This window comes from Condylostylus longicornis, unplaced genomic scaffold (genome assembly GCF_029603195.1).
Source record: "Condylostylus longicornis isolate FDR11 unplaced genomic scaffold, ASM2960319v2 ptg000027l, whole genome shotgun sequence".
NCBI lineage: Eukaryota > Metazoa > Arthropoda > Insecta > Diptera > Dolichopodidae > Condylostylus > Condylostylus longicornis.
Genome location: NW_026577996.1, coordinates 1 through 17919, shown reverse-complemented (window position 1 = coordinate 17919; position 17919 = coordinate 1). Strand labels below are relative to the sequence as shown.

Sequence of the window (17919 nt, the reverse complement as noted above, 5' to 3'; positions counted from 1 at the left end):
TATTGCCTGTTGCTGTTGCTAGTTTGTGATGTACATATGCCAAACGCAATTTTAACCAATTTTACTATGTCTATGGAGCACGCGGTTTTTTTATTTTATAAAACAAAAAGAATAACAAACAAAGTTTCTAATAAAATCAGTGAAAGCAAATCCCAAGTTTGTCAAAAGTTTTGCAGTATATTCAATCAAATACGAACTAGTAACATTAGGAAATCTTTCGGAATTCAGAATTATTATAAAAATCTAAAAAAAATTACCTTGATTTTGAAATTTAATTACCTATTATTTTAACATTAAATATACACAAAATTCCATTGCAAATATTTCGTGAAAACGTGGAGCAAAGTTGAGTTTTGTTATATTCTTAATATCGCTTCTTTGGAATGAATAAACGAAAACGCTTATTAATAGCTATATGTCAAAGTTGAAGTTTGACACACATCATGACGCTTGAATACTGAATTTAACTGAGCGTTCTTATAAGCGAGTTATTAACAAAACTATTTCAATGTACATCGTTTCTTTGCAAGTTTAGTTTATATTATGTTCTCCTACCTAATAATACAATAGTGAATACAGTTTTATTTAATAATACAAATATTTAGTATGCTACACTTAGTAACCTGAAAAAGTGTATACCAACCATTTTATGGAAAAACGAGATATATTTAGTAACTATGGTAAACCTGGTTTTTCAAACATTGTATAACGTTTCTGTCAAAATGGCATTATTCCTACATCTATATAATTATTCCTATCATTCAAAAGTAGATTTTATGTGCTGTTTTGCAAATCTGCATATATGCAGATTTCTCTCACGCTCCCTCTGTGGTCGTCAAAATCTTTGATTTCAATCTATCATAATTGCGAATAAATAATATTTTTATTGATATTTTTTTTTTTATTCAATTAGTTAATCTATTTATTATTCCACATATTAAATAAAATTTTAAATGAACAGATTAATCGATCTTTTGAATTGGATCTTAAATTGATATAAGCTATTTGTTTATTATAAAAAAAGTGGAAGCGCGTCTTTTTAACAAAAGATCAACCGCGAGACGAAAAGCGTGGTTTAATGATCCGTGATTTGACTACAAAATTTGATCTGGCAAAGTGGTTTACTTCAAAAAAAAATTTTAATTTAGAGGAATTTTCTGTTTCTGATATTTAGTATGGGCGCATATTTATCTGAACCGGTGAAAGAAACACACTCGATAGATGAAGCAAATGAATTTTTACAAGTTGGAGCAAGCTCCATGCAGGGTTGGAGAATTAGTCAAGAAGTAATTAATTAGAATTTAAATGTTTTTGACAAATGGCTAATATAAATTCTTGCAGGATGCACATAATTGCATTTTAAAACTCGATGAAAATACTTCATATTTTGCCGTATATGATGGACATGGTGGTGCAGAAGTGGCAAAATATTGCTCTGAACACTTACCGAATTTCTTGAAAAATTTACAGTCTTTTAAGGATGGAAAATATGAAGAAGCACTAAAAGAAGCATTCCTAAAATTTGATAGCACATTACTTGAAGAGAGTGTTATAGAAGAGCTAAAAAGAATTGCCGGTGAAAGAAATCCCGCTGGAAATAGTAGCAATATTGTGGATGAAGAAGAAGAAGAAGATTTAGCGGAACTATGTCAAGAGGGATCACTACCCCTAGAGAAAGTTCTAGCAAAATACAAAGCAAAAAAAGATTCAACCCTGCAAGATCAAGATAATAACAAAAATGAAGAAGCAAAACCAGGAAGCTCCGGTAAGCGCAATTAAAAAAAACAGTATATATTCGCAATTCTTTTAGATACGAGAAAATAAAAACAGTCAATTATTTTTAGGAACCTCAAAGCCTTTGTCGCCGCGATTACGGGGAAAAAGAAATACAGGAAAAAGTCCAGAAAATGAAGCTGCTTGTACGTCTGCGTATTTATCAGGCGAAGGTACAAGCGACAGTGTAAATTTTTCAGAACCAAATGATGATTCCGAAGTAAGCAGTTCCGAAGCTAAATGTATTTTTGAAAAGAAAGTAAATGAAGAAGAATGCGAAATGAAATCAAGTGAAGCAATTTCAGTTAGTGGGGGAATATCAAAAACAAATGGGGATAAAATTATAACGGAACCAATAGCACCTGCATCAACATCAAGTATACAAAGTAGTACTTCTCCCGATAGTTCAGTATCAAATTCAATAAAGGACGTTCAAAATGGAGATTTAAAAACTGAACTATCTTCAGGTGTTTCATCCTCTACCTCAAATAACGAAAATGGGCCAAAACCAAGTGAACCAGAAAATAAAGAGAATAGTGATTTGGACTTAGATGACAAAGATTATGTGTATTTTGAAGAAGAAGAAGATGAAGATTCCAGTGAGTGCGAAGAATGTAGCGAGGAATATGATGAATATGAAAAAGAATTCAATGCAGAATCCTCTGACGAGGAAGCTGATGATTGGATGTATAAAGATGATACTTATGGGGATGATAAATTTTGTGCTAACATGATAGAAGAACCAGGAAAGGATAGTGGATGTACAGCTGTAGTTGCACTTCTAAATGGCCGAGATTTATATGTTGCCAACGCTGGCGATTCTAGATGTGTAGTCTGCCGAGGTGGTAAAGCAATTGATATGAGTATTGATCACAAGCCAGAAGATGATGAAGAATTAAAAAGAATCAAAAAAGCTGGAGGACATGTAACTTTTGATGGGCGTGTTAATGGTGGATTAAATTTATCAAGAGCAATTGGAGATCATGCATATAAAATGGTAACATTGAATTATTCTTTACGTGTACCGAAATTCTTTTATGTTTTTTTATTTAAGAATTCTAAATTGAAACCTGAAGAACAAATGATCTCAGCTCTACCAGACGTGAAAAAATTAATCTTAGAGCCCAATGATGAATTTATGATACTTGCGTGTGACGGTATTTGGAATTACATGTCAAGTGAGGAAGTTGTAGAGTTAGTTAAAGAATTTATAGACGAGGATTTTGAGGAAATGTCTTCCATCTGTGAAGAAGTACTATCAAAATTTGAATTAAAAATATTATTTTTATAAAACTTAATAAAATTAATTTTACAGCTTCTTAATACATGTTTGTCACCAAGTACATTAGGAGATGGAACAGGTTGTGACAACATGACTGCTATTATAATTCGTTTTAAACCAACTATTTTTGAATTATCAACAAAACTAAATCCAGATGAAACAATATTAAATGAAGAGAAAAAAGTTTCGGATTCAGAAAAACCTGCCGAGTCAACCAGTGAAACTGAGGATAAACCACCAAAAACAAAAAAACGTTCGATATCGCCAACGTCCAGCGATAACTCTGATTTAACATCAACAGCTGTAACGGGGAATGATTCAGAAGAACAATCGAAAAAGCGCTTCAAGTCAAGTGCTGCCTCTTCATCGAGTACTTTAAATTCAGAAATTTCTACAGAAGCTAATAACAAAACGGCTAACATTACAAATGCTATAGAACAAAATGATAATCAATCACAAATGGATACAGCTACAGTCGAACCTGAAACACTTGTTACAGGTGCTGAAACGGGTGTCATAACAACAACCTCTGAGACTTAATTTTGATCTCTTGAGTTTTGGAAATTTAATAATGAAAATCACGAAATGTAAAATGTAAAAACATAAAATATTCTTTAACATTCTACATTATTTCAAATTAATTATGGGTGAAAAATTTATATACATAATATTTAATTATATACGTATATATACATATATATACATATATATATATATATATGTCGTTTTTGTAAAACGTAGATATATGCATGTAGATACAAACATGTAGGTACGTACATATGTATATAATATTTTCGTTGTATTTTAATTTTTCTCCATAAGATCACATAAATTATATTCTATAAGTTTCTTTTCATTTTTGTTTTATTATTTTTTCTTAATCAAACTTCAAATCATAGTTTATCCTTAATTAATAACTGCTAAAGCAAAACGAACGAAAACATACATAATTTTAAAATAAACATCCTAAATATAATACAAATTATAAAATATGTATTGCAATTTTATTTGATTTCAACATAAAAAATCACACAAATTCTCTTATGGCATGGCATGTATTAATAATAAGTTCAATTTAAAATAAAAAAAGGTTTAAGTTGGTACAGGAATCAGGTATAAAAAAGCATACTGGAAAAATTTCTGTGGTTAAAATTAGATTTTTAAAAATTGCTTATACAAAAAAAAATTAAAAAGTTTCAAACAACGATCTTCTTCATAAAAGTCATTTTAAATGTACTAGTATGTACCATATAATATAAATTATAGGGTATGAATTGTAACTTTGTTTTAAACGTAAAAAATTACACTATTTCTCAATATGCAAAGTATATTAACAACTTGTTTTTTATTAGTTATATAGGTATATATGATTTAATTTTTATACAATTTAAAAGAATTCTAATTAAAAACGAGAATTGAATACTGCAGAAAAGTAAATGAAAAATTTAAGTGTTTCTCAAAATTGTTCACCTCAAAACTCAACATATTTCCCAAACATCAACGTCCTTTCCAAAAACTATATTTTCTCGACAAATAAAAATTTAATTGTCACACGTATATCAATAACGATAATTATAACTTCGTAATAAAGTCGGAAATTCGAAGCCAATTATTTATTTATGTACATAATTATTGTAGTATTGATATCACCTTTTATCGATTTGTCCAAAGTTTTTAATTTTGCGCACAAAAACATTTATGCCAATACACCTAAGTCCTATATTTTCTTAAAAAACTTATTTTTTGGTGAAGAAGTTGTTTGTTTTTTTTAACTTTACGAGAATTGTGTATCTAAAATGCCAATTTAATTGTTAAATTTTTTATATAAAAATGAGTATTCTTTAATTTTATCTTTAAAATAAAAAAATCAATGAATGCTAGTATGTACTTTTGCAATTTACACGTATAATACATGAATAAATATCTTATTTCTTTATATATTACGGATTTAGTCAAATTTTATTGTGTTTGCAAATAGTTGTTTATTATTTCCAGCTGTTCCGACTCAATGCGTTGTAAATATTGGTATTCAACTTTCAGGCGATCAAGATCTAACGTACGCTCTTGTATTTTCGATTGAAAACTTTGTTGTTGAATTTGTCGTTGCTTGAAAATTGTTTTTAACAAATTTTGAGCGCTAATTGCCCGGATTTTTTCTTTTTCAACATCCAATGAATAATTTGAGGCTGTTTTCACAAAATCCGTGGCTAGAATCTTAAAACTCTGCAGTTCTAAAATGTATTTGTATATAAGTTTTTTTTCATAAATGTGTACATATGTATACATATAATGTTAAAATATTTTATTATACATAATATATGTATGTAGGCACATACTTTCAACATATTCGTTGCATTTATCTCTAAGTTCATTTCTTTCAATTGCAATTTTCGGATCGACGATTCTTAGTAAATATATATCGTCGATATATAAACCAGCTTTTAACAATTCGTCAGCCATTTACAAAAAGAAACACGATGCAAATATAAAATATGTATATGAATTCTCCTGCAAATATTACATTTACCTCAAAAGATGCAATCAATGCTATTTATTCATATCCTTAGTCTTTGGTTTTTGTTTTTATAACAAGGTAATTCTTGACAATTCACTATAAGTATGCATAAGGGTTACAACCCTCCCAACTTTTTACTAATGTAATTTTAATAATGTCGTTTACATTAGTATAGAGTTGCAGATATAAAATTTGATTTTGCGGAAAATGGACAGATAGAAAATTCCATTTGAGAACAAAAGAAACATTCTAACATTTTTTCCTCAAAATTCTGTAGTGAAACTTTGTAAAAACTATAATAAAAAATGGATTGCTCTATGCAGTGCATTTCAAAAAACATGCTGCGGTTGTAATTCTAACTTAGAGTGTGAGCTCAAGGTGCATTTCATCTCAATAGACCTTCTTCCACTGCGCCAAACCCGATTTACCATGAAAATTTTTAAAATATATGTGGAACCAATGCATTTTCTAATACATCTAGCTTACACCAATATATTTCCTGTATATTCTTGTCTCTTCTAGATTTGAACACAAGAATGGTGGTACTAATTTAATATACTAGAATCTTTGTTACTTTCTTCTAAAAAATTTGGAAATCTGTTTAGTAAAGCCAGCAAATAACATTTTTCTTACAAATAAAGCAATTTCACGATTTAATATTAGCAGGGCTATGACAGTTTTGTAATATTTATTTAGTGTTTGAAAAAGAAAGAAAGAAAAAGAAGGCATTTTAGCATATTTGAGTAGTTTTGTATCCAACCTAAATTTAAAGCAAAAATGTATCCAAATCACGGTTGACAGAAATACTGTCAATGATTTTTTTGTAATGTCAAAATCTAAATCGGTACAATTGTATCTAAGTGGGAACGCTGGCAGGAAGTGTCATTTATACGTACTGACCACGGCTGACAGAAATTTTTCATAATGTCAAAGTACTGACCGAAAATCGAAATTTAGTTCTAAATTAACTATATAATATATAAGTCAAATATATTCATATCTACTTTAAATAATATATTATATCTATGATAAAGGAAAAATAGCATTGTACATGTACGCTACCATTAATATTATGAATTTAATATATTAACGTCATAATTGCATCCATTCCATGTTAGCTAAATCAAAAATAAAATGTTTGGTTGCGACCCGAAAAGTTATGATTTAAAAGTAGAACTAGCAAAGTGTTGTAACAACATAGGAACTGTTTTTTTGGCGTAAGTAGATAGGATAAATACTATTGTTAATTTATAAATACCAAACAAATTAAATAACAAGCCAACTTAGCACGTATAAAGTAAAATAAGTACCTAGCTACCTTACTACATGTATAAAAATATTGTTTATATGAAAAATATGTTTTTTTAAGCCGACATATACCAAATGGGGAATATGTAGCAGTTAAAAAATATCGAATTGATTTTGCAAGAGAAGAAAGTAATCTAATAAGAGATGAAATATTAATTATGCGTCAATTTAATCACCCAAATATTTTATCATTTTACACTGCATTTGTTTATGATTTCGAAGTTTATGTAATATCACCACTTATGTGTTTTGGAAGTTGTAAGGATACAATAGCAAATTGCTTTCAAACTGGAATACCAGAAATAATTATATCTTTAATTTTGCGTGATATACTTTTAGGTAATAATTCATCTAAAAAAAATTTGTAATTTTCTACGTAAAATATATACCTATCTAGGTTTAGAATATCTCCACCAAAAAGGGTTCATACATCGCGCTATTAGAGCTAGTCATATATTATTGAATAAAACGAGAGCACTCATAACTGGTTTTCGTGAATGTACAAATATCGTCAGTCATGGCGAGCGCACTAAAATTTTACATAACTTAGCACCTTATAGTAAAAAGTCACTGAACTGGTTAGCCCCAGAAGTGCTGGAGCAAAATTTATTAGGATATACAGAAAAGTCAGATGTGTATAGCGTAGGAATCACGGCCTGTGAATTGTAATCACCTCCATTTCACCTGGTTGATTTCATAATTTAAAGTTTCCGTGTTTATTTGTTTTTAGAGCAAATGGGGTGGAGCCTTTTGCTGACATGAAATCAACTTTTATGCTTACAGAAAAAATAAGAGGTAGTCCAATAACTCTTCTTGATAATTCAACATGTCCTACTGAAGAATTAATCGGTACATTTATTTTTTAGACTTTTAATAAAAAAATGATTAATATAATAATATTTTCATATAAAGCACAACAATGTGGAACTGGAATTGATTCTATCGCTGTGAAAACGAGGCAGATATATGGGCAAAGGCAATTTTCGGAACCCTTTCATAAATTCACAGAATTATGCACAGAACGTTTCCCAAATGACCGACCACCAATTACGCAACTTTTGAACCATTCTTTTTTTAAACAATGTAAAAACACATGTCTTTACGAACAATTGAAAACTTTTGGTGTTGAGGTTGCTGATTATGAAAATCTTAGAGGTAAGAGAAATGAATGATTCAAATAATTTTCCTAATTTATTTTTTGTAGATGAAACAATTGGTTTGTCATGTGAAATAAACGAAATGTGCTTAAATGATAATTTCGATTGGGATTTTTAAAAATATAAAATATCTATGGATATGAGTTTAAAATAATATAGGATTGTTCATTTAATAATCTACTTCTGAGTGAACAATTTTAAGAATAAATACCTACTACTTTTCGAAAAAATTTCTTTAGCTACTGAAAAATTATTACTTTATTTTGTAGATATTTTAAAACTAGATTCCTAGCGAATTTACACATTTTTCCGGCTCTCCTTTTTTGCAAAGGTAAAGAAATGTATATTTAAGTACACATTGAAGGATGATGACTTTAATCTGCCCCTTTTTTTTTGTATTGTCAAAATACAGATCAACATTAAAATTAAAAATTTGAAAACGAATTATAAACGTTTATTAGAAAAATCGCAATATACATTAAATATATAATTATACATGTATGTACATATAAACATATAAAAAAAAGTTCCGAAACTGACGCATAGAATTATGTATAAAAAAAAATAATAAAAATTTGTTTATAATACTACCAAAATGGAAGGTTATTTTTTTTAATTATTAAATAATATGTTTCATAAAACATGTTTAATTATGAAAGTAATTTGTTTGATTTTTTTTTATTCAACATGAAATAATTTTATCCGCTCATTACCATACGGACAAATTCTTCATAATTAACATTTCCTTGAGAATCTTCTTGATTAACAAGCAATTGTTCAACTTCTTCATCAGTTAATTTCTCTCCTAAAGTGGTTAATAAATGCCTTAATTCTGCCGATGAAATAAATCCGCTTGCGTCTTTATCGAAATGTCTTAATCCTTCTATAAAATCATCAGCCGTATCTCCTGAACGTGCTTTAGATATAGCTTGATAAATTGGTAAAAACACTTCAAAAGGTATTCTTTCATCTGCTTTTAGCTGATGAGTACACTTTTTAACATCTGCCTCTGTAGGGTTTTGACCTAAAGCCCGAAGACATTCGCCAACTTGACTTAATTGTATTTTGCCATCCCCACGGTTATCAAATAGGTTAAATGCTTCTTGAAATTCTAAAATTAAGGAATATCAAAGTGAAGTTAATGAACATTACCTTAATATAAAGTTATACTGATTACTCTTACAAAATTTTAGTACTGGCAGATACTAAAAATTATTAATTTCATATATGCTAGGGATTAATTTGGTTGTTATGATTAAATTAAACAAATTTAATTATTAAATAAAATTGGTAGGTGGGGATTCATAAAAATGCACTGTGGACATTAATATAAATTTATCCACATATCTAGATTGTGTATGTACCTATATTTTGCCCCAAAGTGCCTTTTTAAATTCATATTTAGAAATTATTCAGTTAAACTTTTTTTTAATTTCTTTTTGTTATGAGGAATAAATAAATAAAGAGTAGAAATTATACAAATAGGTTCATTGTTTTTAATGGTACGAAATATATATTCAAATATATATGAATATGAAAGTATATATTTGAACTAATGAACTATGACTCATTATTTCGTATAAATTAACATTGTTTGAACTTTTTTTCATGTCACTTATGTGGCAATTACGTGTACATACATATATTTCAAATTTACTCTACATATTGATTGCTCACCAGCTATTTGATCTTCAGTATAATTTCCCTGTAAAAAAAATCGTTCCAAGAACATGAGTTCATTTCAAAATTATTAAAAGTGTTACCATTTTCAATTAAAAAATTCTATGTCTTATAAATTAATATCAAGTAATACTTTGTTATTTTTATTTTTTTTAATAATAATTCGTAGCTTATTCTCTAAATATTGAATAGTTTTATTGTTTCGATTTCCTTGTGACGTTATGTTATAGTTTGACAACATGTCTTTAATATGTCAATGCTCAACGCTGCTGACATCTTCCGAGAAAAGAAAACTTTATATAATAAATTTTATTTAAGAACAAAGAAATTCATATAAACACGTACACCCCTAAACCATATTTTGTGATTACAATCAAAGACGAACAGTTCAAAAATTCAATGTCACTTGTATTTTTTTTTTATTTGAAAACAAACCACGTGTATACGATACATGACATTAATTAACGTATTTTGTTAATATAAAAAAAAAAATACAAAGAAGTCCAGAAAAAATAAAATAGAGTATAATAATTGGAACTTTGGCAGGATCAAGTTGAATCAATGTATGAAAACAAAGTACATATACACATATTCAAAAAAGTACAATTATTTTTCATATAAATTTATGTTGTCTCTTTGGTAAACTTTATACGAATTAAATATGTAGTATGTATAGCAAAATTCTTTTAATATGTTTATACTTTAATTTCATTATACTTATTGTTGTAAAAAGAATTGTAATTTGCGGAAAATTTTTATTTGAAAGTAAAAATTCCATAGTTTATTTGATCAAATAATAAAAGCACTATATAAATGTAGTTTTTTTTATTGAATAGAATTTATTTCCTGAATTGGAGCAAAGTTTAAATAAAGTTTAAAAATATTTAGTTGAAGTCATCAAATATATAAACATTTAACTTATGTTTATATATTTTCTAAGATTGTCATTTGTTTTTTAAAGTTTCAAAAATAAAATATTTTATAATTTCTAGTTCACAGAAATATAAATTTAAATATTTAATTATTTTTTAGTACAAAATATCAAAACAACTTGTTAATATCGTTTAAATATCCAGAAAATTTTTAGCTATATCGGGATTGTCTACCAATATTAGAAGCTCAAATTTCTCGTATTTGTTATTCGTTTTGTTCTGTAAAATACAAAAATCCAGATTAGCTGTATAAAAATTAAAAGTGTGTAAAGAAAGTACCCTGTTATTTGTTTCAATTAAAAATTTAGAAATCCATTTTAATTTCTACTGTTTTCCGAGGTTTTTCTCTTAAAGAAATCATGCAAAAATTTCATTGTTGTTAGTAAGAAAATATGTTTTGAAATCTTTAGTTTAGAATATAAATACTTTGGCGCTGATGTCAAATTTAAAAACTCTTTACTGGGTTGTATGAAAGTCTTTAGTTGCCAATATATGGCGCTGAGTGCAAGATGTCAAATTAGAAAAAGTTAAATTGTTTTGACATATTTTCATATATTTTGATTTACCAGTAAGCACTACAACCTAATTTGAAAGATATAATCACCAAATTTTCAAATGGAATTGAATGTAAGGCGGAAAAAGATGAAAATCAGCCAGATTTTGCTTCAATTACAACATGTATTGGGACTGTAAGAAAATTCTATTATCCAATTGGAAAATTCAATATATAATATTTAAATTTTTATTTTAGTTAAATATGAAAAGTGAAGAATTAGAAGGCCACTTAGTTTCTCTTTTAAAAGATGTAAATTCAAATCGTCCGAAGCGGGAAGGAAAATTCATAACTAAAGTAATTTTTAAGAGTCCTCCAAGTAGTGAACAATTGAGAATAAATCCCTTCGTTTATATAGAAGAAGAGTACATAAAACCAAAATCTATTTATAAAACAAGTTATAAAGACGTAGACGAGAATTCCGAAGAAATGGAAATCAAAATCTAAAATTTAAAAATATTTATAGTCTTATGTTTCGATATGAAATTGTAGTAGATATTGTCTAAATACTGAAATTGTTATGGAATAAAAATTTTTTTAACCAATTTTTGTAATTTTTTAGCGGCAAAAACACTTTTTCATTGAATTTGCTTTTTTTGAAAATTCATATATTTTGAATTCAACATACTTTTTTATATTTTAAACATGTTTTAGAAGCTACATAATAAGAGAGAGATCATGATTGTGAACAGGGAAATTAAGTCCGTAAATATTTTAGATTTTAAATTTCACCAAAATAATAAAACGTAAAACAAATATATGTGGTTTCACATAATTTAAGAGAGAAAAATTTGGAAAACCTGCCAAATTGGTTCGTCTTTATAAACATTTAGAAGAAAACGGAAAGAAAAATTTAAGCTGAGCAACGGCGCTTAACAAATTGTTCAAGAAGAAGAGGGAAATCATATATGAAATATTAATATGGAAAGAAGAATAAGATTACGTACTTTAAACACTCATATAACTTGCAAAATATGTGGAGGCTACTTCATTGATGCAACCACAGTCACTGAATGTTTACATACATGTAAGTCTCGAGAGTATTTAATTTTATATATCGGGAATTTGAATTGAATATTTTTCAAAACAAAGTTTTTATTGAAAAAATTAAACACACAACATAATTTTAGTTTGCAAAAGTTGTTTAGTAAAACACTTGGAAGAAAAGAAAACTTGTCCGACATGCGAGAATGTTATTCATCAGTCACATCCATTGCAATATATAAGTTTTTGTATTAAGTATATAAACTAGTACCGAATCTGCAAGAAAGTGCGTTGATATATTTTGCATTTTAATATGAACTTTTTGAAAAGAAATATTTCTTTTTAGATGAAATGAAGAGGGAAAGAGATTTTTATAGAAGTCGTAATATAGCTTGTCCAAAAGATTTACTACAGAATCATGAAGATGATGATGACAAGGTTAATGAAGCACATGCTGAATCCGGCTATCATAGTTTAGATGAGCTAGTTAATGTTTGTTTAGAGTGTAGTAGTAACAATTTAAAAAATTTGCAATGAAGGTTTTCTAGGTGTAGTTCTCAATCAACTATCACTCATTTAAAGAAATTTTTAGCAAAAAAAAGTTTTAAATGGAATAGAAAAATATAGAGAGGTATAAATCTTTTTCAATATCAAAATAGGCATAACAAATCTCAATGACCAATGATTTGAGACCTTGAAAACGTGAAAGTATGTGAATTAAAATTAGCACTTTGTGCAGAAAATCGCGAATATATATATGTACGCATTTAAATTTATTGTCAAGTTTTATTTTAGTTAAAATAAATTTAAGGGCTCTTTGAAAATTAATATAATTGAGAATTGACATATTCTGTTTTGCCTAATATTTTGAAATATTTGTGAAATTTCAAATAATTATTTATTTTTTAGATTGATATTTTATGCAATGAAGAACTTTTGGGTAAAAATCATACATTAAAATTTGTATATGTTACCCGACGGCGTTTTTTAAATTGTTTTTAAAAATAAATATAGTGATCAATATAATGTATAACTCAGAATATTAAGGCAAAATAATATAAGTTTAAGATATATTCATGTATATTAATGAATTTAATGTACAAAGTGGTCCGTAACTGGTGTTAAAGCATTCGTGGGGTGATTCCTCAGATACTCGTGTTTTAATCAATTATTTTTGTACCAATAGTAGCATTTTAAATTAAGTTTTTTAATAATCACTTGAAAATAAAAAAAATTACATTAATTTCGTTTAGTTTTACAATTTATATTTTATAATATTAAACATAAAGCTTAAAAAAACAAAATTTTTATTTGCAAATAATAATGTTTTCATTTTGAAAAATAAAAATGCAAATTTTTTGAATGATGAAACGGGTTAGTACGTTTCCAATTTTTATATCTTTCAAAATGTGAGTAATTTAAGGAAGATTTTTTTCGTGCTTTCGTTCTAATTTTGGAATTTTAATTTTTTATATTATTTTGCCAATTTTTTCGAAAACTTTACTTGTTTTTTTTTAGTATAATTATTATAAAACCAATCCATATGTATTTTATTTGAATCTAACAGACTATGTTTGTGCTTGGATTCTATGATTCTTACAATTTATTATACTTTGCTTTTTTATTGACAGCTACATAAACATAAATTACTTTGTGTGCATTTATTTTGTGGTCGTTTATACCTCACTAAAAAATATGGGAAAATATTAATAAAAAGTTAGAATACGTACACATACATAAGTGTGTATGTAATAAAGGCATTAAAATTGTAAAACTTACATATTTTAAAAGCTTTTTAAGTATGAAATCCCTTTTGTTTTTTAAAATGGATATGTATGCAAATAAAATACATATGGACGTGTCTAATTTATAGCTTAAATTTGTTGGTCATTTAGTGAATATGTAGATAAACACATACATATACACTAAACGATCAGTAGAATAAAATTTGAAGAAAAAAAATCAATATGAAATGTGTTTAACACATACATTTGGTTTGACACGAAACCGCGCAAATATAAACATGTTGCAAATAAAATTATTAGAACATGTATATAATTTGTTGACAGAAGATTTAGAATGTCAAAATTTTTTTTATTTTAGTGTTCAGTTTGGACACATATTGTAAAGTAAAAACGCAGTATTATATATGAAAGCGTTAAAAAATATGGCCCAAATTATTAAACTGATTATACTCAAAACATATATTTTATAGTTGGTATTGATTATGATACAAATTCTCCAGGTGTGAATATCAATACTTGACAATAGATAGCGCTGAGCGCAGCACGTCATATTGGAAAAAAACTTATTAGATTATATTATGAAGATTTGATGGATTTACTTAAGCGGGAAGGAAATTTTTTAGCGGCAAAAACACTTTTTGATTGAAAAAATTAAACTGAGCAACTGCGCTTAACAAATTGTTCAAGAAGAAGAGGGAAATCATATATGAAATATTAATATGGAAAGAAGAATAAGATTACGTACTTTAAACACTCATATAACTTGCAAAATATGTGGAGGCTACTTCATTGATGCAACCACAGTCACTGAATGTTTACATACATGTAAGTCTCGAGAGTATTTAATTTTATATATCGGGAATTTGAATTGAATATTTTTCAAAACAAAGTTTTTATTGAAAAAATTAAACACACAACATAATTTTAGTTTGCAAAAGTTGTTTAGTAAAACACTTGGAAGAAAAGAAAACTTGTCCGACATGCGAGAATGTTATTCATCAGTCACATCCATTGCAATATATAAGTTTTTGTATTAAGTATATAAACTAGTACCGAATCTGCAAGAAAGTGCGTTGATATATTTTGCATTTTAATATGAACTTTTTGAAAAGAAATATTTCTTTTTAGATGAAATGAAGAGGGAAAGAGATTTTTATAGAAGTCGTAATATAGCTTGTCCAAAAGATTTACTACAGAATCATGAAGATGATGATGACAAGGTTAATGAAGCACATGCTGAATCCGGCTATCATAGTTTAGATGAGCTAGTTAATGTTTGTTTAGAGTGTAGTAGTAACAATTTAAAAAATTTGCAATGAAGGTTTTCTAGGTGTAGTTCTCAATCAACTATCACTCATTTAAAGAAATTTTTAGCAAAAAAAAGTTTTAAATGGAATAGAAAAATATAGAGAGGTATAAATCTTTTTCAATATCAAAATAGGCATAACAAATCTCAATGACCAATGATTTGAGACCTTGAAAACGTGAAAGTATGTGAATTAAAATTAGCACTTTGTGCAGAAAATCGCGAATATATATATGTACGCATTTAAATTTATTGTCAAGTTTTATTTTAGTTAAAATAAATTTAAGGGCTCTTTGAAAATTAATATAATTGAGAATTGACATATTCTGTTTTGCCTAATATTTTGAAATATTTGTGAAATTTCAAATAATTATTTATTTTTTAGATTGATATTTTATGCAATGAAGAACTTTTGGGTAAAAATCATACATTAAAATTTGTATATGTTACCCGACGGCGTTTTTTAAATTGTTTTTAAAAATAAATATAGTGATCAATATAATGTATAACTCAGAATATTAAGGCAAAATAATATAAGTTTAAGATATATTCATGTATATTAATGAATTTAATGTACAAAGTGGTCCGTAACTGGTGTTAAAGCATTCGTGGGGTGATTCCTCAGATACTCGTGTTTTAATCAATTATTTTTGTACCAATAGTAGCATTTTAAATTAAGTTTTTTAATAATCACTTGAAAATAAAAAAAATTACATTAATTTCGTTTAGTTTTACAATTTATATTTTATAATATTAAACATAAAGCTTAAAAAAACAAAATTTTTATTTGCAAATAATAATGTTTTCATTTTGAAAAATAAAAATGCAAATTTTTTGAATGATGAAACGGGTTAGTACGTTTCCAATTTTTATATCTTTCAAAATGTGAGTAATTTAAGGAAGATTTTTTTCGTGCTTTCGTTCTAATTTTGGAATTTTAATTTTTTATATTATTTTGCCAATTTTTTCGAAAACTTTACTTGTTTTTTTTTAGTATAATTATTATAAAACCAATCCATATGTATTTTATTTGAATCTAACAGACTATGTTTGTGCTTGGATTCTATGATTCTTACAATTTATTATACTTTGCTTTTTTATTGACAGCTACATAAACATAAATTACTTTGTGTGCATTTATTTTGTGGTCGTTTATACCTCACTAAAAAATATGGGAAAATATTAATAAAAAGTTAGAATACGTACACATACATAAGTGTGTATGTAATAAAGGCATTAAAATTGTAAAACTTACATATTTTAAAAGCTTTTTAAGTATGAAATCCCTTTTGTTTTTTAAAATGGATATGTATGCAAATAAAATACATATGGACGTGTCTAATTTATAGCTTAAATTTGTTGGTCATTTAGTGAATATGTAGATAAACACATACATATACACTAAACGATCAGTAGAATAAAATTTGAAGAAAAAAAATCAATATGAAATGTGTTTAACACATACATTTGGTTTGACACGAAACCGCGCAAATATAAACATGTTGCAAATAAAATTATTAGAACATGTATATAATTTGTTGACAGAAGATTTAGAATGTCAAAATTTTTTTTATTTTAGTGTTCAGTTTGGACACATATTGTAAAGTAAAAACGCAGTATTATATATGAAAGCGTTAAAAAATATGGCCCAAATTATTAAACTGATTATACTCAAAACATATATTTTATAGTTGGTATTGATTATGATACAAATTCTCCAGGTGTGAATATCAATACTTGACAATAGATAGCGCTGAGCGCAGCACGTCATATTGGAAAAAAACTTATTAGATTATATTATGAAGATTTGATGGATTTACTTAAGCGGGAAGGAAATTTTTTAGCGGCAAAAACACTTTTTGATTGAAAAAATTAAACTGAGCAACTGCGCTTAACAAATTGTTCAAGAAGAAGAGGGAAATCATATATGAAATATTAATATGGAAAGAAGAATAAGATTACGTACTTTAAACACTCATATAACTTGCAAAATATGTGGAGGCTACTTCATTGATGCAACCACAGTCACTGAATGTTTACATACATGTAAGTCTCGAGAGTATTTAATTTTATATATCGGGAATTTGAATTGAATATTTTTCAAAACAAAGTTTTTATTGAAAAAATTAAACACACAACATAATTTTAGTTTGCAAAAGTTGTTTAGTAAAACACTTGGAAGAAAAGAAAACTTGTCCGACATGCGAGAATGTTATTCATCAGTCACATCCATTGCAATATATAAGTTTTTGTATTAAGTATATAAACTAGTACCGAATCTGCAAGAAAGTGCGTTGATATATTTTGCATTTTAATATGAACTTTTTGAAAAGAAATATTTCTTTTTAGATGAAATGAAGAGGGAAAGAGATTTTTATAGAAGTCGTAATATAGCTTGTCCAAAAGATTTACTACAGAATCATGAAGATGATGATGACAAGGTTAATGAAGCACATGCTGAATCCGGCTATCATAGTTTAGATGAGCTAGTTAATGTTTGTTTAGAGTGTAGTAGTAACAATTTAAAAAATTTGCAATGAAGGTTTTCTAGGTGTAGTTCTCAATCAACTATCACTCATTTAAAGAAATTTTTAGCAAAAAAAAGTTTTAAATGGAATAGAAAAATATAGAGAGGTATAAATCTTTTTCAATATCAAAATAGGCATAACAAATCTCAATGACCA

The 17919-nt window shown here is 27.0% G+C and overlaps 4 protein-coding genes and 3 pseudogenes across 5 annotated transcripts; 5 read left to right on the top strand and 2 right to left on the bottom strand.

Moving 5' to 3' along the window:
* The first annotated feature begins 813 nt into the window (after positions 1-813).
* On the top strand, positions 814-3641 carry LOC129607197 (probable protein phosphatase CG10417). The gene is made up of 5 exons (XM_055517989.1): positions 814-1286; positions 1342-1765; positions 1845-2770; positions 2828-3025; positions 3089-3641. Exons 1-5 carry the CDS (start codon positions 1176-1178, stop codon positions 3593-3595), a joined length of 2166 nt encoding a protein of 721 aa, XP_055373964.1. The 5' UTR covers positions 814-1175; the 3' UTR covers positions 3596-3641.
* A 123-nt stretch (positions 3642-3764) lies between these two features.
* LOC129607198 (intraflagellar transport protein 20 homolog) lies at positions 3765-5652 on the bottom strand. Its single transcript, XM_055517990.1, has 2 exons — positions 5392-5652; positions 3765-5286 (listed from the first exon to the last, which is right to left on the bottom strand). The coding sequence occupies exons 1-2, from the start codon at positions 5513-5515 to the stop codon at positions 5015-5017; spliced, it is 396 nt and encodes a 131-aa protein (XP_055373965.1). The 5' UTR covers positions 5516-5652; the 3' UTR covers positions 3765-5014.
* An 858-nt stretch (positions 5653-6510) lies between these two features.
* On the top strand, positions 6511-8323 carry LOC129607282 (putative serine/threonine-protein kinase STE20-like). Of its 2 annotated transcripts, XM_055518171.1 has the most exons (7): positions 6511-6623; positions 6689-6787; positions 6940-7217; positions 7276-7543; positions 7609-7727; positions 7791-8033; positions 8083-8323. In XM_055518171.1, exons 2-7 carry the CDS (start codon positions 6705-6707, stop codon positions 8151-8153), a joined length of 1062 nt encoding a protein of 353 aa, XP_055374146.1. In that variant the 5' UTR covers positions 6511-6623; positions 6689-6704; the 3' UTR covers positions 8154-8323. The 2 variants fall into 2 exon arrangements, with proteins under 2 accessions (XP_055374146.1, XP_055374145.1); XM_055518170.1 differs by lacking the exon at positions 6511-6623 and having other exon boundaries at positions 6640-6787.
* Positions 8324-8467: 144 nt separating this feature from the next.
* On the bottom strand, positions 8468-9955 carry LOC129607283 (myosin-2 essential light chain). Its single transcript, XM_055518172.1, has 3 exons — positions 9799-9955; positions 9713-9740; positions 8468-9146 (listed from the first exon to the last, which is right to left on the bottom strand). The coding sequence occupies exons 1-3, from the start codon at positions 9799-9801 to the stop codon at positions 8734-8736; spliced, it is 444 nt and encodes a 147-aa protein (XP_055374147.1). The 5' UTR covers positions 9802-9955; the 3' UTR covers positions 8468-8733.
* A 1194-nt stretch (positions 9956-11149) lies between these two features.
* Positions 11150-13186, top strand: LOC129607462 (polycomb group RING finger protein 3-like; annotated as a pseudogene).
* Positions 13187-13744: 558 nt separating this feature from the next.
* On the top strand, positions 13745-15713 carry LOC129607461 (polycomb group RING finger protein 3-like; annotated as a pseudogene).
* Positions 15714-16271: 558 nt separating this feature from the next.
* Positions 16272-17875, top strand: LOC129607533 (polycomb group RING finger protein 3-like; annotated as a pseudogene).
* The last annotated feature ends 44 nt before the right edge of the window (positions 17876-17919 follow it).

Excerpts from the sequence above, each read along its gene's own strand:
- LOC129607197 (XM_055517989.1), top strand. The coding sequence starts at position 1,176 with ATGGGCGCATATTTATCTGAACCGGTGAAAGAAACACACTCGATAGAT. Across the intron at positions 1,287-1,341 it reads GTTGGAGAATTAGTCAAGAA|GATGCACATAATTGCATTTT; the intron begins GTAATTAATTAG and ends AAATTCTTGCAG. Across the intron at positions 1,766-1,844 it reads AGCAAAACCAGGAAGCTCCG|GAACCTCAAAGCCTTTGTCG; the intron begins GTAAGCGCAATT and ends AATTATTTTTAG.
- LOC129607198 (XM_055517990.1), bottom strand. The coding sequence starts at position 5,515 with ATGGCTGACGAATTGTTAAAAGCTGGTTTATATATCGACGATATATAT. Across the intron at positions 5,287-5,391 it reads ATGCAACGAATATGTTGAAA|AACTGCAGAGTTTTAAGATT; the intron begins GTATGTGCCTAC and ends AATACATTTTAG.
- LOC129607282 (XM_055518171.1), top strand. The coding sequence starts at position 6,705 with ATGTTTGGTTGCGACCCGAAAAGTTATGATTTAAAAGTAGAACTAGCA. Across the intron at positions 7,218-7,275 it reads TTTGCGTGATATACTTTTAG|GTTTAGAATATCTCCACCAA; the intron begins GTAATAATTCAT and ends ATACCTATCTAG. Across the intron at positions 8,034-8,082 it reads TGATTATGAAAATCTTAGAG|ATGAAACAATTGGTTTGTCA; the intron begins GTAAGAGAAATG and ends TATTTTTTGTAG.
- LOC129607283 (XM_055518172.1), bottom strand. Across the intron at positions 9,147-9,712 it reads TACTGAAGATCAAATAGCTG|AATTTCAAGAAGCATTTAAC; the intron begins GTGAGCAATCAA and ends CCTTAATTTTAG.